The 24,042-nt window shown below is 36.1% G+C and overlaps 2 protein-coding genes across 11 annotated transcripts in view; one reads left to right on the top strand and one right to left on the bottom strand.

The window, feature by feature from the left end:
• RMDN1 (regulator of microtubule dynamics 1) overlaps window positions 1-7,625 on the top strand; it is a 45,857-nt gene extending 38,232 nt beyond the window's left edge. For 6 of the 8 annotated variants that reach the window (XM_008974630.5, XM_003821156.6, XM_063606839.1 and 3 more), the window contains exon 10: window positions 373-2,387. In XM_008974630.5, the coding sequence (XP_008972878.1) occupies window positions 373-423 (51 nt within the window). In that variant the 3' untranslated portion in view covers window positions 424-2,387. Of the gene's footprint in view, window positions 1-372; window positions 2,388-6,035 lie in introns of those variants that run through there. The other 2 variants (XM_063606840.1, XM_055116705.2) reach the window with 1 other exon arrangement.
• Window positions 7,257-24,042, bottom strand: part of WWP1 (WW domain containing E3 ubiquitin protein ligase 1) — a 124,481-nt gene continuing 107,695 nt past the window's right edge. For all 3 annotated transcript variants that reach the window (XM_003821155.5, XM_008974633.5, XM_008974632.5), the window contains 5 exons: window positions 22,044-22,164; window positions 16,705-16,809; window positions 13,432-13,528; window positions 12,910-12,982; window positions 7,257-7,947 (listed from right to left, as the gene is read on the bottom strand). In XM_003821155.5, coding sequence (XP_003821203.2) covers window positions 7,848-7,947; window positions 12,910-12,982; window positions 13,432-13,528; window positions 16,705-16,809; window positions 22,044-22,164 — 496 coding nt within the window. In that variant the 3' untranslated portion in view covers window positions 7,257-7,847. The remainder of the gene's footprint in view (window positions 7,948-12,909; window positions 12,983-13,431; window positions 13,529-16,704; window positions 16,810-22,043; window positions 22,165-24,042) is intronic.

The following is a 24,042-nucleotide window of genomic DNA, read 5'->3' as shown; positions in this document are numbered from 1 at the left end:
AAATGCATAATATTGTTGAAAACAAGTGTGTTCATTTCAAGTGTAAATTGATTGACATTTATATTTCTATATAGGAAATATGTAGTTACTATCACCAGGTGGATGTTACGGGTTGCCTGCTACAATGCAGAATTATTCCTGTTTGACACACATGGCAGATTGAGTTAACATTTCTAAAACATAAAAGTCATGGGATGTGTACGAAAGTGGAAGAGCTGAGAGTCTCATCTGGTCACTGTCAAGACATTTTATTGTTATAATGTCCTATCTGGTTTTTGGAGACTCTTAGAAACCCCACTTTATAAACTTAAATTTCACAAGTTAGTCTCTTAGCTCTCCTGTTTACTTATAACATGTATTTTTCCATTTTAGATACAGACAGAAGCTGCTCAGTTGCTTACAAGTTTCAGTGAGAAGAATTGAGAACTTTTCAGAGAAGATTTATGAAATAGCTAATAAACATTGCCTTTTCTTTTAATTCTAAACTTAATATATGAACTATAACTGTTCTACGGCTTTTTAAATGTTGTGACCATTTAACAGTGTAAATATAAAATATTCTAGGCTTCTTCACAAATAATAAGGTAAAATAAATAATCGCCATAAGAGTGGTAGAAATAAATCTCCATGGCTCAGGCAAAGAGATTATTTTGCATCCTGGATACCAGCAATGCAAAATGGTATGAGATTTCTAAGGATTGATCACATTGGGATGGGAGATCAAGCAAAGAAAGACTTGTAGAGGAGGGGAAATGGATCTATAGGGGATATACAGGGGGATGGATTTTCAAGTTGGATTGATTCTAAGTTGAAATCTTGAAGAGAAGGTGTGGTGACAGTGGTTAGGATGTTGTGGGTTCCTGACATAAAGTAGTTAAATGATATATCTTGGAGCTAACCTGTGTAAGTAAAGAACTAAGTAAGGAGATGACTAAAAATGGAGTAGTTTCCTTTTTTATTTTTTTGAGACAGAGTCTCACTTTGTTTCCCAGGCTGGTGTGCAGTGGCACAATCTCGGCCCACTGCAGCCTCTGCCTCCCGGGTTCAAGTGATTCTCCTGCCTTAGCCTCCTGAGTGGCTGGGATTACAGGGTTGTACCACCACACTCGGCTAACTAACTTTTGTATTTTTGGTAGAGATGAGGTTTTGCCATGTTGGCTAGGCTGGTCTCAAACTCCTGGCCTCAAGTGATCTGCCCGCCTTGGCCTCCCAAATTGCTGGGATTACAGGCGTGAGCCACCGCACCTGGCCAGTTTACTTTAAATGTGGTGTAGTCTCATGGTAAACTGAATTTGTCATCAGATGCAAAGTTCTATTCCCTAATGGAATGGAAGGAACACAAAACTTAAGAGTGAAATGGAATACTAAGATGTTTTTAAATAGGCAGGACTGTGCTACTCACTTGAGGCTGGAGTGCCACCACTGCAAAATCTTTTTAAGTTTTGTAAAAAGGAGCATCTTGAATCCACTTAGATAAAGAGAGACTGTGTGTGTAGGTGGATTTTTCCCAAAGGATTTGGGAATTGTAATGTTACAATGAACTGTATGGATATGTTTGTCATGTACATTTTCAAACAAAAAGGAAAACTGAAAGTAGTGATCTTTGTATACCCATCTCTTAGATTCAGTGATTTTGCTATATAGGTTGTGTATCCCTTATCTGAAATACTTGGGACTAGTAGAAGCATTTTGGATTTGGGATGTTTTTCCAAATTTTGCAATACCTGCATATACACAATAAGATATCTTGGAGATGGGACCCAAGTTTAAACACAAATTCACTTGTTTCATATATACCTTATGCACATAGCTTGAAGGTAACTTTATATAACATTATTTTTAATAATTTTGTGCATTGAGACCAAGTTTGCATACCTTGAACCATCAGAAAGCAAAGGTGTCGTTATCTCAGCCACTCATGTGGGTAATTTGTGGTTGGTTGATGTCACCATCATTCCTGACTGAATGTATATGCTACCAATAAGCAGTTATTTTCTTATACTTATTCATGCATAAGTACTTAACAGTAAAAAATATGACATAACTCGCATAGGAACAAGGATGGCAAAAAAAAAAAATATGACACACCACTGATACAGTGAAAAAATAATGTGGTCAGGGTAGCTAGGCAACAGTAGCATCACCAGAAACCTGTATCAGCTGTTAAACGGCAACAACAATGGCGGGCTTTCAGTTTCCCACTTAATGATGCTGTATTTTAAAAGGTTATTGTATACTGTAATTTTATTTTTGTAGGTGAAGAGAAACAGAAGCAGCTGAAGGGCCAGGAAGTGGGTCTTTCTAGGGATGTGGCATTCTGCTGGATGGCTTTTTAAAATGGGTTTTTTCCTTTAGGGAGACCGAATAAACTGTGTTGTGCACCTGCATTTTGACTGTGACCTGTTACGTGAGGTCAGATGTGGAATTTTCTACCTGTAGCATCATTTTGGTGCTCAGAAAGTTTTGAATTATGGAGCACGAATTTCAGGTTTCAGATTTTTGGATTCAGGGATGTTCAACCTGTATTTATACATGTGTGTTTGTGTGTGTATAGACACATACATTTCTAAACCTTTTGAAACTGATTGCAAGCATCATAATAGTTCACCCCAAATGTGTCAGCATGCATTTTCTCAGAATAAAGACATCTTCCTAAACAAACACAAAACCATTATCACAACTAGAGAAGTTAACAGTTCTCTAACATCATCTAATATCTACCCATATTCAAATTTTCTCAAATGTCCCCAAGATGTCTCATGCTTTCTAAAATCAGGATCCAAAGATTATACATTGCATTTGATTTGTTGCTAATCTTTCCATCCACAACAGTTCCCCATCTTTTTCTTCTTGCAACATTGACTTTTTGAATAGGCCAGTCCGGTTGTCATAGATTCTCTCGCATTCCAGATTGGTCTAATTGACCACACTTTGAGAACCGCTGTTCCAACTTATTTCCAGGACTCAAATTAGTTCTATTAGATCTTTGCCTGACTTTCACATTTATCACTTACTGATTTTTCTTTTAGCCTTTTTGTTTCATTTTCTTGGCTCTTTTCATTTATATCTTCTATATCCCTTATTTTACATTTGGTTGTATCTCTTCTTCCTTAGATACTTTATAATTGCCTTCACATCTGATATGTGTTTGTCTTTTTCTCCGAATTTTTTCCCTGATTTTAGCCAGTCATTCACATCTGCATTTTGTTTGTCCAGTTCTGAGTTTTTAAGTTGCTATTTCAGATTTTTTAAATATCTAATAATTTAATTCATATTAGCATATTGTGTTAAAGTTTACTCTCCTTTTTCTCATTTTCAATTTCTCTTTAGAGTGACTTTATTTTTTTTCCCTAGGGATGTAATTTTATGTTGAGTTACCAGCAATACTAGGTCATCAAATGGGAAGAAAGGGTCTGGGTTAGTTCAAGAATATTTTCTGCTTAGTTGTTTGTTTTTTGTGAGATCAGGTATCATTCAATAATAAAGCTTTTTATGGAGGTCTTACCTCCTGATTCCTTATTAGAACTTTAAAAAATATTTTTACTTTCAAAAAATCATAGATTCACAAATTGAAAAAAAAAAAAAAAGATCCTGTGTACCTTTCTCTCAGCCTATCCCAGTGCTAACATCTCATATAACCTGTAGTACAATAGCAAAACCTGGAAACTGCCATTGGTACAGACCACAGACCTTATATTTAAATTTTACCACTTTTAAATGCTCTTGTGTGTATAGTTGTATGCAATTCTATCACATGTAGATTTTTGGTAACTGCCACCATAATCAAGATACAGACCTGTTCCATCATCACAAAGATCCCTAGTGCTGTCCCTTTATAGTCACACCCATCTACCTCCTCCTCTCCCCCACCCATCCCTAACTCTGACAGCACTAATCTGTTCTCCATAATTTTGTTATTTCAACAATGTTATACAAATGGAATCATACAGTGAGACCCTGTGATACTTTTTTTCACTCAACATAATTCCCTTGAGACCTAAGTTCTATCAATAGTTTGTTCCTTTTTACAGTTGACTAGTATTTCATTTTATGGGCATACCATATCAACCATATGCTGAGAGGCATTTAGGTTATTCCTGATTTTTAGCTATTACAAATAAAGCTGCGATGAGCATTATATGCAGGTTTTTATGTCTACATAGATTTTCTCTCTCTGGGATACATGCCCAGGAGTGTGGCTACTGGGTCCTTTTATCTTCATTTTTCCCCTTTACTCTCTGAGGGTTAGGTTTCTTCTGCAAGACATGGTGCCTTCCCAAGATTCTGATTCTGTGCACTAAGTCTCTTCCATTTGACTTCCCAGGAGCCTGATTCCCCACGTGTCACATTGGTTCGTGACGTTTCCCCACTAAGGGTGAGACCCATTACTGAGAACAAACCCCAGGAATCCCTTACATTCTCCTTCCCGTGCAGCCCCCACCTGATTGTTCTTGTGTGGATTCCAGAGCTGACTGCTGGGTTGAGATGCTTATTTCCCCACATACATGTATATAGAAGTAAGTTGGTAGTACTCTGTCTTCTAAGTGTTATTACATACATAGGCTATATCTCTCCATTATAGATGTTTCCTTCCTTCCTTTTGAGGATATGAGTAGAATACTGATTTTGGAAAATGGCCATGATTCTATAAGAACCTAAAAGCTCTCAATTTCTTGATGGCCAAGTTATCTCAACTGAGTTTTTAATCATGGGCTGTGTACTAGCTGTGGGTGTTGTAAAAATGGCTTCTCTCATACTCACTTTCCTCATGTATAAAATAAGCATCATTAAAGACAACCCCACCAATTTCATGGAATTGTAAGGATCAAGAGAATAATTTATGTAAAGGATTTACCATGAATACCAGTAAATACAACTACTATTATCTCTGATTTTGTTCTTGGTTGAGAATTGAGGAGAGAAATTTTGGAATATAGGAGATGTCACTTTTGGACTTAGATCAAATCCTCAGTTGACCTAAAGCTTGGCTTTTAAGGCCAACTGAGTGTTACAGGAGAACTTTTAGTTGTGTATTATTTCAACAGAGGAAGATTTTTACTTCTGCAACATCCACCAAATCATCTTAGGTTCAACCAAACATTCAGACTTAATAAGTCTACAATAGGCTGTATTTGGCACCAATCTACTCAGAAGGCTATAGGACAGGAACCACAGCTCACCAGCAGGACAATTTTGAACCTCCTTTCAGAAGACGGTCTTCTAACAGCAATCTATGCAATGGTATCTCCCCAGGTGACAGCTCATGGTCCTCCTTAAAGGACATACGGTTACAAGAGTTTTCCACTCAGGTATGCCCAAAGCTGTGGCGTTCTGTCGTGTATCTGGAGACTTCCCAGTCCAGATGCAACTTACCAGTCAGGGTCATATTTACCAAAAGCAAAGCTGCCTGGCAATAAATACAGTTGACACATACCATCCTATTTAGTTGTCAGGGTAGGAAGAGCTAGGTAGTTAACAGAAGTCATCAGGGGAAAAGGTTTTGTTAACCTTTTCATTTTCAACTACTTGGGAAGTACATGGGGGGGGCGGGGGGGGGGACAAACAAACAAAAAAAAACACTGGTAAGCTGCTTTCCTTGGAAGACAAACAACTAAACTGATCTAACAGATAGAATTGTGTTGCTTAACTGATCTAACAGACAGAATTGTATTGGGCCTGTGAGCTATTCCCTGGGCCATTTACTGGTGGTGGGGGTGGGGGAGTCACCAAAATGAAGTAGCAATATAAACCTGTCTCTGAGCCTCCCTCTTGTCTGTTTCCTCATGAACTGTGTTTTGGGCACAGAGAGTCTTGCACTCCTAATTTCTTTCGGTTAGTCCAGCACAGAACAGGAATGGGAAGGGAAGAAGGGGAGAAGGTGAGTGGGGGACCATATTTCTACAGTTTTTCTGACTGCTACTGGGTAGATAAATCAAGACAGCTCTGCCTGTAGGTCTTGGATATCTATAATTGGGTATGAAAAGTGGAAGACCCTGATGAATTCTCCAAAACAAAGCTGGTTTTGTCTCTTGTAGGGTTCTGTGTAGCCTCACCTAGTGCATCGTAATTTCTTACTTGAGGGAGACCAGCACCCTGAAAACGAACTGGAAAGCTGCCTTCTTCAGTCAAATCTGCTAAATCATACCTACAATGAATGATATTCAATAACTTCTGTCATGGCAAAATTTATACAGCAGTGGTACCATTTGTAATTCTAATACTTAACTCTTTTATGGTATACGCAGTCCTTTTTGAAGGCCAGTTTCCCTCTATCACATAACCTGTCACATACATTAGAATTTTTTTTTAAATTCTTTAGGCTTGAAAATTACCAGAGTGTTCATAATAAGGATTTGGAAAAGGAGTCTATTCAACCAAGCAGATCTCTGCCTTTCTTTCGTCTTTACTATGAATTCTGAATAAAATGGAGAACACACTCTCAATATGTAGAAAAATAAAATTTTGGCAAAACAATAATTACTGTTTTTCTGTATGTACTTAGCAGTGAAATATTTATAGGCAACAGATTTTAAGAAGTCAGTTCCATGGCTATTAAAAAATGTTTAAGTTAATGAAATTTACAGTGCATATTAAAAGCATGATACAAATGGAAATTTAAAATTTTGTATTAGGAAGCCCAGTTTGCTAAAAGTAGCATTAATATCATTCACATCAGATTTTAATTTGTTACACATTTTTGTAGTTCAGCAAAGGCCCCTATGATGAAAAACAAAAAGTGTTATGACAAAAATAATTATCTGTGTAAAAAGGGGGAGACCCAAAAGATTTTTTATATGGTTATTTAATTCAGTTAAATAGAACTGTTATGAATTTGAGAGGAATGAAGATATTCAAACACTAACAGAAAATCATTAGCCTTATATTAGAGCATTCAAATGCTTATGTAACTCTTCAATCCATCTGGCTTCATAAAAACCAAAACTTTGAACACAAAAAAGTGGCAGAGTTTACATTACCTTTTATATGTTCCTAAGTATGAAATTGCATCAATTTATTATGAATTAAATTTGAAAAGCATCACAGATTTAAAAACAAAGTACAAAAGAGCCTGATTCTTTTTAATTCCACAAATACCTAGCATCTCAAAGTAACATGTAAACAAACTTCTATGCTGCTCAATGAATCCTTCCAATTTCGATAATAAACTAAATAGTATTGGATCTAGTATATGACTTTCATGTGTAAGTTATGGTTCTATCCATTACTTTAACAATATTACTGATGTAACAGAGAGAAAAATTTTCAACTATTGTATTTATTTAAAACAAACTGACAGGTTCAAGCACCTGTCTTCAGAAAAGCCAGCAGCATTTTTTTTTTTTTAACATACTCAAAGTAAGATTTGGCCTAAGCCCTTAATACCTTCCTGAACAGCCATGCAACTAAACACCCTCAGGAGATGTTACATAAGGGAGAGAAGAACATGGAGCAATTTGCACTTTTTCCCCTAGATAATATTAACAAGGTAAAGCAAATCCAGATCTTTATGAATGAATGGCTGTCATGTTTAATACACTTGGAGCTCTATAAAACTAGAGCCACTATCATATATGTTTATATAGATATATATGTATTTTTAATAAAGTCTCTCACTTGCTTCAAAATTTAAGGATGATCTTTTTCCTGGTCAGTCATTTCAAGGGAACAATAAATAAAGTAGAAAAGGATGAACTGTTTTGCATATTTCTGTGGAAGAATGGAAAACATACTTTGAGAGGTTCGGAAAATTCACTGTACAGAATGAACAGCTTATATACACTATCTGTGCAATTTTTCTTGGCTGGGGTATTTAAATCCAAGAGCTCCTCCAAAATAAGAAGCCACATTCATTCTTGTCCAAATCCCTCTGTCTCTTCTATTGCAAAAAGAAGTTTTTCCTTTAGTTGTTCATAACTCTTATATGGTGGTAGATCCAAGCGATTAAAACTGAACAGAAACAAAAACAAAATCAGATGTTTTCAATAAAATGAAAAAAATCTAATAGAATACTTTTCAAAGCACATAGAAAAGCTGAATGGATATATGTATACTATATATGTTAAAATTTTGCCAGAAGTATTTAGAGTAATCTAAATTTAAGACTTACATATAAAAACTATTTTAACATCTCCAAGAGGAAAATGGAATTACAAATAATAAGTGTAGCAATATGGATAAAGGCAAATTAAAAAAAAAAATCCATTTTCTTTTTACTATTCCTGTTACATGTGTCATGAGTCCTCTTAACTTCTCTTAGGATAAGAGTCCATTTCTTTCATCCACTCAGTCACTCATTCATCAGTCATTTACCGAGAATTTTTTATATAACTGATAAGCTAGTGATACAGTGAAGAAAACTAAAATCCCTGTCTTCATGGAATTTACATTCTGGGGTGGAGACAGTCAATTAACAAATATATATGTTTCTTTGTCTTTTCAAATAATCTAACCATATATATAAACTCTTCTAAAATGACACTTTTTCAATCTTGCCATACTCAAATAATTCCATTCTGGTATTAACTGATGAAAAATTTTAAAATACTAAAAAATGCTTAAAATAACTATTATTTTTCAGTTTACAAAGGTGGAATAACATTTCGTTTTGTGAGGTACAGCACTGAGTAGCTAGATTAGGATTCGGGTGTTCAGGGTTTTGGTCCCTACAGTAGCAGTGACTAGTGAGATAGCCCTGAGTAAGTCAGAACCCTTCTGTACCTTCATTTTCCCATGTGGAAGGTTTCTAGAGATTATCCAGGTACCTTCTTACCACTGTCACCACTTTCCATGTGCCCTTGACCCTCCCATGTCAGAGTCAGGAAAGAGCCTTTGAAACAAGGCATCTAAATAAAACAGTGCTGTTCTAAGACTGTATTCTTTGTATTTTAAATGAAGTTAAAGATATTAATAGCAGCAACTAAGCAGACCATATACTGCCCTCCCCTTTATACTTCAAGGTAGAGTATGATAACAAGGTCAGAAAAAAATATTATTTTTTAATACTTCCTATACAAGACAACCAGTCACTTTCTGTTCTCTTACATCTTTCACATATAGCCTTTGCCAAATTCTGTCATTCTATCTACCAAATATTCCATTTTTTCTCCTGATTATTTATTTGGAGACAGGGTCTGGCTGTGTCGCCTAGGCTAGGGTGCAGTGGCACTGTCTCGGCTCACTGCAACCTCGACCTCCCAGGCTGAAGCAATCCTCCCTCCTCCCACCTCAGTCGCTGGAGTGGCTGGGAGTACAGGCGCATGCCACCATGGCCAGCTAACTTTTGTATTTTTTTTTTTTGTAGAGACGAAGTTTTGTCATGTTGCCCAGGCTCCTCCTCATCATTTCTACTGCCACTACATCCCTTTGTATATGCTTCCCCATCATCTCTTATCTGGACCATCAGAGAATTCTTTGGGTCTATTTGTTTTGTTTTGTTTCTTTTTTACTTTTTGCTAAAAAGACATACCAGTTTATGCCACTCTTCAAAAACTTTTGCTGCTTTCGAGTTGCTATGGGTGGGGAGGGGGCTGTGGTGGGGAAAGGAAGCTTATGCTCTTTGCTGTCAACTTGTTTCATGCTCTAATCCAAGTGAGCAATCCAATTTTGCCTAGCAATCTTAGCCGTGTTCCTCTAATGAATACTTGCCTATTCTCTAACAATTCTCCCAATTCCTTCTTTCTCTCAAAAGTTTTTCCTTTCTTCACTCTTAGCCAGTGACTTCTCCTTATACTTTGAGAAAACAGAAATCAGTGGGTGGTAATTACTTTCCTTTCACAAAATTTGAAATCTATTTTAATTCTCCCTTTGACTCAAAAATCTCTCTCTCAATACACACACACGCGCGCGCGCATGTGTGTATACATATGGATCTATCACTTTAATTGAAGGCAGAGGTCTTCAAATTTTGGTCACAGGACTCCTTTTCACTCTTAAAAATACTGTCAACCTTGGCTGGGAGCAGTGGCTCATGCCTATAATCCCAGCACTTTCAGAGGCCAAGGCAGGACAGCTTGAGCCCAGAGTTTAAGACCCACCTGGGACAACACAGCAAAACTTTGTCCCTACAAAAAATTAAAAAATTAGCCAGGCATAGTGGCGTACACTGGTGGTCCCAGCTACTGAGGAGGCTATGGCAGGAGGATTGCTTGAACCCAGGAGGTTGAGGCTGCAGTGAGTTGTGTCTGTGCCACTGCACTCTAACATAGGTAACACAGCAAGACTCTGTCTTGGGGAAAAAAAAATGGATTTCCAACTGCAAAGAGCTTTTATTTATATGAATTATAGCTACTGATATTTACTGGATTAGAAGTTAAAACAGAAGTTTAAAAAATATTAATTCACTTTGATATGAAAATAAACATAACATTTTAATGGGAAAAACCCAACTACTTCCAAAAAAAATAGTGGAAAGAGTGATTTTGTTTTAGTTTTGGAAATCTTTTAAATATCTGGTGTAATAGAAAACATATGGATTTTGATATCTAGTTGTACATTTAATCTATAGCCCCACACAGATAAATAGTTAGAAATGGAGATTACTCATCTTGTCAGATAATTATGGATATTATTCTTTGATACTAAATTTGACAAGGGAATGCACAATATGGGTTTGAAATCAAGTCTAAGAACACTTTGTACTTTGTTATACAAAATCTACTGTTCCCTCTTGCACTTTTTGATCTTTTTTTTTGTTTTTTTTGAGACAGGGTCTTACTGTGTCACCCAGACTGGAGTGCAGTGGTGTGATCATGGATCACTGCAGCCTTGACTTCCCCGGCTCCAGTGATCCTCCCACCTCAGCCTCCAGAGTAGCTGGGACTACAGGTGTGTGCCACCACACCCGGCTAATTTTTGTATTTTTTGTAGAGATGGGGTTTCACCATGTTGCCCAGGCTGGTCTCGAACTCCTGAGCTCAAGCGATCCTCCCACCTCAGCCTTCCAAAGTGCTGGGATTACAGGTGTGAGCCACTGTGCCTGGCCTGTCTTGCACTTTGAAAATAACTTTTACCCATGCGTCATTTTGTAATATTCGTTGCAGCATTCACTGATCATTTGAAAATAATGGCTCATCAAATTATAAGGATTTTCTAAATGTTGCCACATTTAATTATATAATAGAAAAAAAATCACATTTGCTAAAATACCACTAATTGGCCGGGCATGGTGGCTCACGCCTGTAATCCCAGCACTTTGCGAGGCCGAGGCGGGCAGATCACAAGGTGAGGAGTTCGAGACCAGCCTGACCAACATGGTGAAACCCCATCTCTACTAAAAATACAAAAATAAGCCAGGCATGGTGGTGCACGCCTATAATCCCAGCTACCCGAGAGGCTGAGGCAGGAGAATCGCTTGAACCTGGGAGGCAGAGGTTACAGTGAGCCAAGATTGTGCCACTGCACTCCAGACTGGGTGACAGAGTGAGACTCCGTCTCAAAAAAACAAAAAACAAACAAAAAACCCCACTAATCTCATCGAGGAAAGTCTTAAGAAGCTGTCAAGCTCATGGTGGTAATTATCACCACCAACAAATGCCTGTTGTTTTCCTTAAAATGACAAGCTAACATCATTACTTCTCAAGAAAATGTCTGTCAAATACCTAAGTCTACATAAACTGTTGGTGGGTCATTCTTTCAAGTAAAAATAGTGTTCCATAAAAGAAAGCAAGCTAGTTCAGCTTTCAACTCAAACAACTGCCCAAAAGCTTTCCTTCAAGAAAATCATTCTCTGGTGTGCACAAGTGCTATTTCAGACTTCCTATTTTGTCACACAAATGTTAAAAAAACATATACTCAAGCATCAAGATTTAATAAAATTAGTAATTTTTACTGCTTCATAAAGAACTTCAATGAACTTGCCTTTTTCTTTCTTTTTTTTTCTTTAAACCTCAAGTGTATGGTGTTGAAGAACAGAGGTAGTGGTTTGGTGCCACTGCCTTGATTTGTGCTAAGGCACAAGCAGGTTCACAAACCATTGCTTTTGCACCACAAGCAGAAATTTCAAAATGATAAAAAGGCAAATAATGGCTTAGTATGAAAATAGTTTTGACCTCTTGAAAGAATCACCTATCTCTAGGCTGTCATCTTTGGCCTGGGTAACCATAACAATTTTCTAACTACTCTCCCTGCATTCACCCTTGCATCCAAATCCTTCCCTATACTGTTTTCTGGCCGATTTTTCTGGGATTCATTACTTGTTATTTAAAACTCTTCAAAGCTGTCTAATTTTTCTTTGACATCTCAGTTCTTTAATTAGCCTATAACGCTGTACATAATTTAGTCCCTGCCTGCATCCCCCAATTTTTTCATCTCCCTTTCTTCTGATTTACCAAGTTCCAATCACACCTATCATATTCATTTCCTTGAAAAACAATTTCTTCGGGGTCTTTGTTTACTTCCGCATTTCTGTTCAAAGAATGCTCTTTCTCTGCGTACTCCCACATCATGCTCTTTACCAAACACAATTTAAACAAATGACCCCTTCCAAGAAATCTCCTTGACCACCCAACCCAAAGTAGGTTCCCATTAGTTGTTCTCTGTTAGAGTACTCTCATTTTTCCCTTCGAAGGACTTCCCAGGATTTGCAAATAGTTATTTGTTTATCTGTTTGTCATTTGTGCCCCACCATGGGGCACAAACTTCATAAAAAACAGGGAATACTTACATCTTACTTTATACCTAGTGGGTACACTAATACTTGTTGAATCACTGGATGCATTTCTCAAATATTTCTATTAATGAGAACATGCTAAAGTGTTCAGTTATAGAATGCTGTATTAATCTGTTCTCAAAATTGAAATTCTGACTACTTTAATGAATAAGCAGTTATACTGGATCTTACATATTTTTAAAAAAACAAAACAGAAGATTCTCTGTGGCTTTCACCTTCGTATTTAGGATTCTTGAACTTACCATGTATGGCTTCTTGGTAACCAAGTGTCTTTGCCAACTTTTTCAATGCAAAACTTTTGAGGCCCATTACTTCCTACACCAAGAAAATAAGACAAAGTTTATCTGGTCCTTTAAACTTTTTTCTTCTGACAACTGCTTAAATAATAGAACATGTTGCACAGTAATATGAATGATACAAAATAAAGAAATTCACAATGTAAGCTGCTTCTGCCTGAAGAAGAAAATTGTTGCAGAGATCCAGCAATAAGAATTAGATCATTGGGAAGAAAACTCTCTCTACAGAATGTCGCTCCCTTCACAGTCACCATAGGGAGCAAAGCAATGGCCACCTCAGCTATATGAGGACACATTCATTTTTGTCTTACAAGTGCTTTGATATTAGCCACTCATTTTTCTTTCTTCTAAATGAAGCCCTACCTACAGCACAGAAGAGTAATCTTTAGGTTCAAGTCTATTATATGTCCAAAGGCCATTATTATCACAAAATTACCTACAGAGAAATTACAGTGAAATTACATTTACCCATGAGCTCAGCAAATCCTCCTAGAGGTAAACGGCAGGTTCCAGTGACGAACTGCAATAGTCGCATTCTTACTTCATTGTCTGTCTCTTTCACAAACTGTAATGAAATTAAATGTACTTTAATATGAAATGCTAAACTATCTTCAATCATGAAAGTAGTAGACACTTGAAGAAATTAAATAACACTGAATTGGTCCAAAAGATGTGCTAAAGGTTGGGCGTGGTGGCTCACGCCTGTAATCCCAACATTTTGGGAGGCCGAAGTGGGCGGATCACGAGGTCAGGAGATTGAGATCATCCTGGCTAACATGGTGAAACCCTGTCTCTACTAAAAATACAAAAAATTAGCCGGGCGTGGTGTCGGGCACCTGTAGTCCCAGCTACTCGAGAGGCTGAGGCAGGAGAATGGCGTGAACCCGGGAGGTGGAGCTTGTAGTGAGCCAAGATCACGCCACTGCACTCCAGCCTGGGCGACAGAGCGAGACTCTGTCTCAAAAAAAAAAAAAAAAAAAAAGATGTGCTAAAAAGAGGTTGTAGGGTTTGTCATTTATTAAGGTTGGGCACTATGCTAAGTATACTGTGAACCTCACTTCAGTTCATCCTCATGAGAACACAGAGGCTGGCCACTATTATTACTACATCCATCTTACAGGAAGGAAATACACGAGAATCTTGGAAAGGTTAAGTCATTTATGTAAGGTCATACCAACAAAAGGTGCAACCAAGATAGATGTTGTTGTTGGGTTGTAATATAATAGCTATTAAGGGTTCCTGCCAAATAGTGTGCCACTGGTTTTCATGGATTTAGTTCTCACAACAATTCTATGAGATAGGTAGAATCATTAGCATCCCCACTGTATATATAAGGAAATGGACGCCTAGAGAGTTTAAATGATTTGTCCTTCCCAAACTGCTAAAGTGGCAGAACTAACATTTGAACTCAAGTCTAGATGAGCCCTAAACCACTGTTATTCCTCCCTGAGTCAATTACCCCTCTCCCCTTTAACCTACAGAAAACAAATGAACACCTCCCTGCTGCCACTCTTAATAGTTTGTGGTATTTTCTCCCATGAAACACCATTTTCCTAACACTTTGTGTTCTTCCTGACTAGTACCTGAAAAACCAAAGTACACATTCCTCTAAAATTATCTATTTCATTGACTGGTTATTTTCAAAGACATAAATGGGTAAGGTGGTGAACTACTAATTTGATTGGTTTCAGTATAACAGAAAGCAAGGAACATAGGGAGCAGATTAAGAGTGGAAATGTATCTTAAAAATAGGGAATAAACTTTAGCTAAGGATAAGACAAAACAGCTGTGCTAATCATGACCCAAAATATTTCAGTGAAGAATTGTGCTGAGGCACATATTTCATCAGAACACAAGAAACAAAACTTATTACCAGGTCTGGCACAAACCTCATCACTTTCCCTAAAAGAAACCCAATTCAGAAAACACAAGTATTCATTTGGATTTATATGACTCTAAGCTTAAGCTCATTAGCTATGTAGGTACAAATGTGTAAACAGAAAGCCATGGAACACCGACTGTAATGAAGCTAGTAAAAAGCCTGAAAGGGAAGATTACAAACAACGGTATGCATACTGTATATAATGCAGTTCAGATATTTTAGGCTTGAAAATGGATTTATTCCTCCCTATTTATGTATTTATTTTATAATAGGTAATAGTATAGAATGCAAAAGGCTTTTATTTAATGAAAATCAGCTTTCCTACCTTTGCCTCCAACTGCTCAGCTCCTCTCTAGAACTGTTTCCAGTTTTTTCTCTGCCTTTTCAAAGATGATATATTTCCAAACATACACTTACTATACAGACAATAACTTTTTAACCAAAAAGCACCATATTATACACATTGGTTAGCATCTTCCTTCTCCCCTTAATATTGTATTGAAACATTATTCTCCAACATTTTTGTTAATTTGCATTTTTAAAAAAGGAAAGAAAAGCCGGGCATGGTGGCTCATACCTTCAATCCCAGCACTTCAGGAGGCCAAGGCAGATGGATCACTTGAGGTCAGGAGTTCAAGACCAGCCTGGCCAACATGGTGAAACCCCGTCTCTACTAAAAATGCAAAAACTAGCCGGGCATGGTGGCGCACACCCGTAATCCCAACTACTTGGAGTGGGGGCGCTGAGGCGGGAGAATCACTTGAACCTGGGAGGCAGAGGGTGCAATGAGCTGAGATCCTGCCACTGCACTCCAGCCTAGGCAATAGAGTGAGACTCTGTCTCAAAAAAAAAAAAAAAAAAAAAAAAGAAAAAGAAAAAGAAAAAGAATGACTCCAAGGTATAGACTTATAAAGAATGGATGTATCATAGTTTATTTACTCAGTACTCTCCTGATGGACATTTAGGTTGTTTCAAGTCTCTGTTAGTATACCAATGATGTTGCATTAAATACTTTGGTATGTGCCACTTTACACACGTTGAAGTATATTTTAAGATAAATTTCTAGAAGTGTCTACATCTCTTTAAAATATCAAGCAATAAACTCACGACATACATCCTTATGAAAAGATGCAACTTTTGGAAAGTATACTATAACACAAAACCCAGCATTACTCTTCACCTGAAAATGAAACAGTTAAGCAGAAGTAAGCCAGAAGTCCAGTCACTAAGTTGCTCAAAAGAGTCCCAATTAGTAGAGTAGTTATCTGAAGAATATCCCTGATTTGGAGATTTTAAATTCTCTAATAAACACACAAAACAAAAAGTCTATTAAAATAAAATGTTCAAGATTAGTGTGGTACACTTGGATTCCTGAGACCATCCTATTATAGTTTAAGCAAAACACACACGCTAAAAAAATACATAAATAAATGAATAAAGTCATTCTTAGACATTATCCCCTCGATCATTCTTATTCCCTAGTATGTATTACCTCAGAGGAATTAAAGTATCTGCACTGACTCTCACTACATACTTCCTCATTTACTTCTAGAATTAAGTGGAATTTAGACTACTTTGATACCACTAGAAAAAAATTGCTACGCCTACAACTATTAACATTAAACTATTACTTAAATAAGATTCTGTCACTCAACTCCTTCATTTCAGCAAGACAGTCAAAGAAGCAATAGAAAGTACTTTTAACAAGTGTTCACACTATTCGCTTAGATTTAGAATTAAAAAATTATAAACTCTGTCCAAAAGCAGTCTCAATTAAAAATAATAAGCTATTTTTAAAACCACCATTTCATTAGAAAATATGTTGAGTACTTTGTTTCAAAAAAGATAAAAGCAAATACCTGCCAAAACCAAATGATTTGCTTGCTGTTTCTTGTATAATGTCGATAAACAGTATTTCTCTGCCAATCTGCCAAGTCAACCTCCTGCATGCCACACAACATAACCTGGGAAATGAGCACAGAATCAGGCCACAATAAAGATTTAGTGAAGAGAATAATTATATGACTGAAATTTCCTAATGCAGTTATGCACATGGCAAATTATGTGAAAAGCTATATGCATGGCATATAATGATCACAATAAGCAAATATAACAAAACTGTGGCAATTTAGCATAAAGGATTCTCTGGTACTTTATTTTACCCATGTTTATTGAACTCAAACCAAAAACCGCATTTAGAGTATTCTTCAAGAAAAACAGCTATACTGAAAAGCATGTCTCCTTTACCATATGTATATATGGTATGGTGTGTGTGTGTATTTACACACACACGCACACACATCTATATATATAGATTTATATCTAGATAGATGTGTGTGTGTATCTATTATGTATACACACATTATGTATATATGGTATGGTGTGTGTGTGTAAATACACACATACACATCTATATATATAGATTTATATCTAGATAGATAGATAGATAGATAGATAGACAGACAGACAGACAGATAGATCTCCCCCAAACTGGCTATCCAAATTCATTAGTTCCAAACCTATTTCTGGTTCTCATTTTTAAAAATCTATGCTATCTTATATATTTGAAAATAAAAAAATATACTAACCTCCTATTAATAATTTATCCAGAATAATATTCTCTAGGAATATTCTACTATGTGAAATTGTCAAACAATCTCAACTTAAGTATGAAATGAACATTATTTTAGGTATAGTAAAATATGTAATACTTATCTCTTAGTTTTTTTCGTAAGTCAACTTTGAGGTATAATTTACATACAATAAAATGCACAAACTTAGGTATATAGTTCGAAGATTTTCAACAGATGTATACACCTGTGTAACCACCATTACAATCAAGATATAGAATATTTCCATCATATCCCTTTTTGTAATCAAAATCATCATCCCCTTTTTGTAATCAAAACAATCATCCTCATCTCTAGTTTTAGGTGATCAATGATTTCACCACAGATTATATTTGTCCTTTTAAGAATGTCATGTATATGCATACATACATATTTTTGTGATATATAGTGCATACACATATACACACATCCTCTTTTGTTTTTCCCACTCAACATGTTTTTGAGATTCATCCATGCTGTTGTTGGAACCAGTAGTTCATATTTTCTATCACTGAATAGTATTCCATTATATGAATATACAACAATTTGCTTATCCATTCACTTGTTAATGAACATTTAGGTTACTTTCAATTTTTAGCATTGATGAATAAAATGATTAACATGTATGTATGAGTCTTTGTGTGGATATATATTTCATTTCGTTTTGATAAACACCTAACAGTAGAACTGGTAGGCCATAAGGTAGATGTACATTTAACATTACAAGAAACTACCAACACTATCTCAAAGTGGTGCTTTGATTTGCATTTCCCCAATTACTAATAAGCATTTTTCAAGTATTTACTTGCCATCTGTGTATATCCTATTGTGAAGTAAGCCTTTGTCCATTTAAAAATGTTTTCTTATCTTTTTATTGAGTTACATGAGTTTTTTTGTTAATATATTCCGGATATAAGATCTTTGTCTCAATAGTTTCTCCCAGGGTATAGGTTGCTTTTTCACTTAATGGTATCTTTTGAAGAGCAGTTTTTAGTTTTGAAGAAGTCCAATGTATCCATATTTTTCTTTCATGGTTATTGCTTTTTGTGTTCTAAAAAACTTCTGCCTACATCAAGATTTCTCTTATGTTTTTCACTTTCACATTCAGGCTTATAATTCTTTTTAATTGTAAGCACGAATAATTGTATGGGCAGAGGTAAGGTCAAAGTTAATTTTAAATATGGACTGAGGTAGGCTTATAGTTAATTTTCTTCCATATGGATATCTAGTTGATTCAACATCATTTGTTGAAAAGATATTCCCTTTCCGCGTTGAAATATCTTAGTACTTTTGTTGAAAATCAATTGACAATGTAGGTGTGGATCTACTTCTGGACATTCTAGTGTTCCACCAATTTGTCTATTCTTTCACAAATACCACGCTATCTTATTTACTATGGTGTTAGAAATCTTAAAATCAGGTGACGCAAATCCTCCAAGTCTGTCCTTTCTCAAAATTGGCTTTGCTCTTCTAGGGCCTCTGTATTTCCTTCTAATTTTGAAATCAGCCTGTCACTTTCTATAAAAAAAATTCTGCTGAGATGTTCAATCTCTACATCAATTTGGAGAGAACTGACACTTTAACAATATAACATCGTATATCTCTTCATTTATTTAGGTCTTCCTTAATTTTTCTGAGCAATGTTTTCAGTTTTTAGTATAGAGGTCTTGTGTGTTTTTGGTTAAATTTGCTCATTTTTTGATGCTTTCACAAATGAAACCAAAATCTAAATTTTAAGTGTCTGTTGCTAATACATAAAAATATGATTGATTTTTAAAGTATTAACATTGTACCCATGCCTTATTAAATTCACTATTATTTCTAGTAGTTTTTTGGTGGGTTACCTAGGATTTTCTAATCTAAGCTGAAAATCATGTTTTCATCTGTGAATATAGGCAGTTTTACTTATTTCCCATCTTTATACTTCTTATTTCTGCTTTTGCCACTGGCTAGGGTATTTGGTAAAATATTGAATAGAAGTGGTAAGAGTAGACATCTTTGCCTTTTTCCCAAACTCAATGGGAAACTTTCAAAATATTACCATTTAGAATAATGCTGAGGTTTTTTGTTGTTGATGATGATTCCCTTTATCAAACTAAGAAAGTTGCCTTATATTCCTAGTGTGGTAAGAGTTTTCATAAAGAATGACTATTGTATCTTCTTAAGCATTAAACAGATGTTAACCTATAAAAGGGGGGTGTGACTATGCATAGCCATTATTGTGAATAATAGTATAAATAACCATTACTATGGTAAGAGAGGCAATGAATGACAGTAGAAGAAAGAACGACAGACTAGGTGTAAAACTCAAGACAAAGCAAAACAAGACAAAATCTGTATTTTCCCACACAGCTCTGCACTCTTAATTGATTAGCACTCTTAACTGTACTCTTAACTGATTAGCTCAAGGCAAATAATCATTAAGGGCTTCAGTCATCTTATATGTAAAAGAAAGGTATCATATGGCCTTCCCACATACAGGGCAGTATGTGAGAACATTATAAACCCTGCCAAGGGTACATAAACTGTATGTTCCTGTTCTTATGCTTCTTGATCTCCCGTTTTAGTTTCATCTCCACTTCAATATAGGGCTCCCACTATAACATCCCTCTTTGAGTGCACCTCTAACATGGGCATTCTTAATTGGAGGTATGGAATATTTAGGTGTATGAATTTAGAGGATGCAAGATGTCCATCTTCAGATTAAAAATGAAGTCGGTGGTTTTTAAAAAGATTAATAAATACTACTCTAAAAATGTCTTCCATGCTAATCTTCTAATATGTTTCTGTTAATTTGTGTAAGCAAACTGTTAAGGAAGATGGTAACCAGGATTAGTGACAGTCTATGTCAGTCAGGTTCAGAGTCCTGGTTTTCATATATATCGGCTTTCCATATCCAACAGCTTTCGTATCAGCAGATTCAACCAATGGTGGATTGAAAATATTTGAGAAAAAGAATGACAATTAAAAAAATAAAAAAATTAAAAATACAGTATAACAACTATTTACCATAGCATTTGCATTGCATTAGGTATTTATAAGTAATCTAGAGATGATTTAAAGTGTAAGGGAGAAGTGTGTAGGTTATATGCAAATACTATCCTATTATATACTGTAATTGTAAGGACTTGAGTGTCCATGGATTGTGGTGTCCACAGGTGCCCTACAGAACCAATCTCCCACAGATACCGAGGGATGACTGTACTTCCTAGGTTAGTCAGACTTGCCAGAAGGCTAAATCCTACATAGGAATATTACTGTATGAAATCTGAAGTGCTGTTTTTCATATGCACATTTGATTACATGAAAGAACCAAGTTTCTTAATAAAAGGCCCAAGATGGCTGCAGTTAAAACAGCACACCCAAAGCAGGCAGAGAGGAAATGCCAAGGACTATTCAAATGCCCAGCCTATGTCCTAACTTATATGGGAAAATAAGCTTTAGAAAATTCTTGATAACTAATCATTAGGGAAATGCAAATCAAAACCACAATGAGCTATCCCCTCACACCCATTAGGGTGGATACTATTAAAAAAACAAGCAAAAAACCAAAACAAGAAACAGAAAAGAAGTGTTGGGAAAGATGTGGAGAAACTGGAATCTTTCTATATGTTTAATAGGAATGTAAAATGATGCAACTGATATAGAAAACAGTATGGTAGTTCCTCAAAAAGTTAAATAGAGGATTACCATATGATCCAACAATACCACTCCTGGTACATATCCAAAAGAAACGGGATCTCAAAGAAATATGTGTACACCTGTGTTCACAGCAGCACTATTCACAACAGCCAAAAGACGGAAGCCACACAAAGGTCCCTCAAGGGACAAATGGATAATACCATGTGGTAGTGTACATAATACTCTATAATGGAGTATTATTCAGTCTAAAAAAGGAAGAAATTCTGACACATGCTACAGGACGAATGAACCTTGAGGATATTAGGCTGAGTGAAATAACCCAGTCACAGAAAGTAAAATACTGTATGATTTCACTCATAGGAGGTATCAACAGTAGTCAAACTCACAGAAACAAAGTAGAAGGGTAGTTGCCAGGGGTTGGGGAAAAGGGGGACTTGTCTAATGGACATAGAGTTTCAGTTTTGCAGGATGAAAAAATTCTGGAGATTGGATGCACATTGTGAATATATTTAACATTATTGAACACTTAAAAATAGTTAAGATGGTATATTTTAAGATATATTTTATCACATGCCTGATATACTTCTAACAAGTCTAAATACAGTTAAGACCACTAAGAACTCATGACTTAAAATTCTGATCTTTGAAGCAACTCACTACTAAACTGAAATTTCAGAATTATTAATAATGTTCCAACAACTCTTCAAGACCCCTAACAAGTGACACTGATTCATGATTTTGTGCTCATGGAATTATATGGTTCAGAGAACATAATTAAGACTCTTACCCAATGCTAGAATAAATACCACCTTGACATCAGGACAAATGAGAGGATTCAAGATTGTGCTACAGGATTTTAAAATGTGTGAACACTCTTCTGTAAAAGCACTAAATTAGTCCCTCCCCCCACTAACATTCCCTACAATAGCATAATAAAAGGGCCTAACCTCTAATTCTTTTTCATCGAAGTACTGTAGCCACTGAAGAGGAACAACTTCATTAAAACCATCAAGGAAAGCTTTGGTCTGTTCTTGTACTCCTCGAGAAAAACGCCATTCTGTCATTAAACTGAAAATAAAGATGGTATTTAAAAATAGGTAATTTATATGTGAAGTAAAATACTTAAAAACACCAAGAACTTCTATAGTTCTTTCTCTTTTTCTAAATGTGCCATATATATAAACATATAAATGTGATGTGTGTGTATATGTATGAATACATATAATTTTAGAGTTAACACATTTGAGGAAATCAGTTCTAACACACTGGTAACTATTAAAAAGGATGCTTTTAAAATAAATAGGAAAGAAAAACACAGAAAAAAGAAAGAAAATAAATAGGAGGTTCTTCACTATTTAGTAAGATAGCCAAATCCTAGCACTAATTATTTCCTGTTTATATCTAGACAAATAAATCCAAATATCATGTGCCCACCGGGAAGGAACAGCTAGTCATTTAACAGGCTCTTCTTACACCAAGCATTGCCGTGACAGACCTGAGGACTCTGACTCAAAGCCTTCCACACCAGCAAGGCAAGGGATTGTCTCAGTATGTAATGACCATATGTTCACAGGCCATGTGCTGGTGTAGGTTTATGGTCTGAGAGGGCTTAAGGCTGGAGAACAGGTTCTTTACCTGCTGTTTTATTGGAAAACACGAAGATTTCCTAACTAGAATAGAAGAACTCAATTAAGATGAAAACAAAACATTCTGAAGAGACATATATAAAGCAGCTGTAAGAGCAGGGAAGTATGACAGAAAGGAAATAAGGAAGAAAATCTGTCAGTGACACAAAATCTGTAAAAGGAGATTCCAAAAGGAGATGGATCTGAAAAGAACTACCTAAAGCAGCAGCATACACCACCTCATACAGAGAAGCCACAGATTCTAGACGATGAAGAGAAAGCCAAGCTGTTCACACTCCTCCCATTTCTAACTCTTCTTTTTGCTTTCTAGAGGAAGCTGGCCTTATGCTTTTCTAAGGCTGCCTCCAAAACTTTTCTTCAATTACTAAACCCTCTTTGTCCCGTATCCTCAACTCCAACTCCAACTTTTCTTCCCATTTGTCCACAAAGGTGTTCAGACTATTCTTTTCCAAAAACCCTTCCTTTAACCCAGTGTCTCTTTTAAATTACTCTGTCCTCCCTTTACCACCACACTCATTATAAGAGTACACCTTACTCAGTGTTTTCATTTTCTCACCTTCTATTCAACCAAATTTTAAACCAAGGTAATTTTAAACCTAGCTATCACTGTAGGCTCCACTATAGCCACTAATTCTCACCATCAACTTATCCCCTTAATACGTCAATTCTGCTCTTGCTGTTTTCCCTGTACCAAAATCTCCCTCTATCGGGCAAGCTTTCATGTATCTTTTTTTTTTTTTTTTTTTTTAAATAACATAGGGTCTCACTCGGTTGCCTGGTTCACTGCAGCCTTGACCTCCCTGGGCTTAGGTGATCTTCCCACCTCAGTCTCCATAGTGGCTGGGACTACAAGTGCACACCACCATGCCCAGCTAATTTTTTAAAAAAATTTTATTTATTTATTTATTTATTTTTGTAGAGATGAGGTTTTGCCATGTTTCTCAGGCTGGTCTGGAACTCCTGGGCTCAAGTGATCCACCCACCTTGGCCTCCCAAAGTCCTGGGATTATAGGCAGGAGCCACCAGCCTCTCATGCATCTTTTAAGACATAGTCTAATACATAATGTACTATGAAGAACTTTCCTGACTCCTCCCAGCAGAAACAATAGCTCTCTTCCCACTCTGGATTCCAGTAGTACTTCATATATATTTCCACCATTCATTTACTTATAGATTCACTGATGGCCTATTTTGTGCACTAAAAATAAGGTATCACAACTAAACAAGAGTGTTATCATATAATTTTCAAGAGCAAGATTAAAAAACAAGACTAAAGTCTGTTATTATTTGAGACTGAAAC

This window comes from Pan paniscus, chromosome 7 (genome assembly GCF_029289425.2).
Source record: "Pan paniscus chromosome 7, NHGRI_mPanPan1-v2.0_pri, whole genome shotgun sequence".
Classification (NCBI taxonomy): domain Eukaryota; kingdom Metazoa; phylum Chordata; class Mammalia; order Primates; family Hominidae; genus Pan; species Pan paniscus.
The sequence above is the reverse complement of the archived record's forward strand: the minus strand, read 5'-3'. Positions and strand labels throughout refer to the sequence as shown.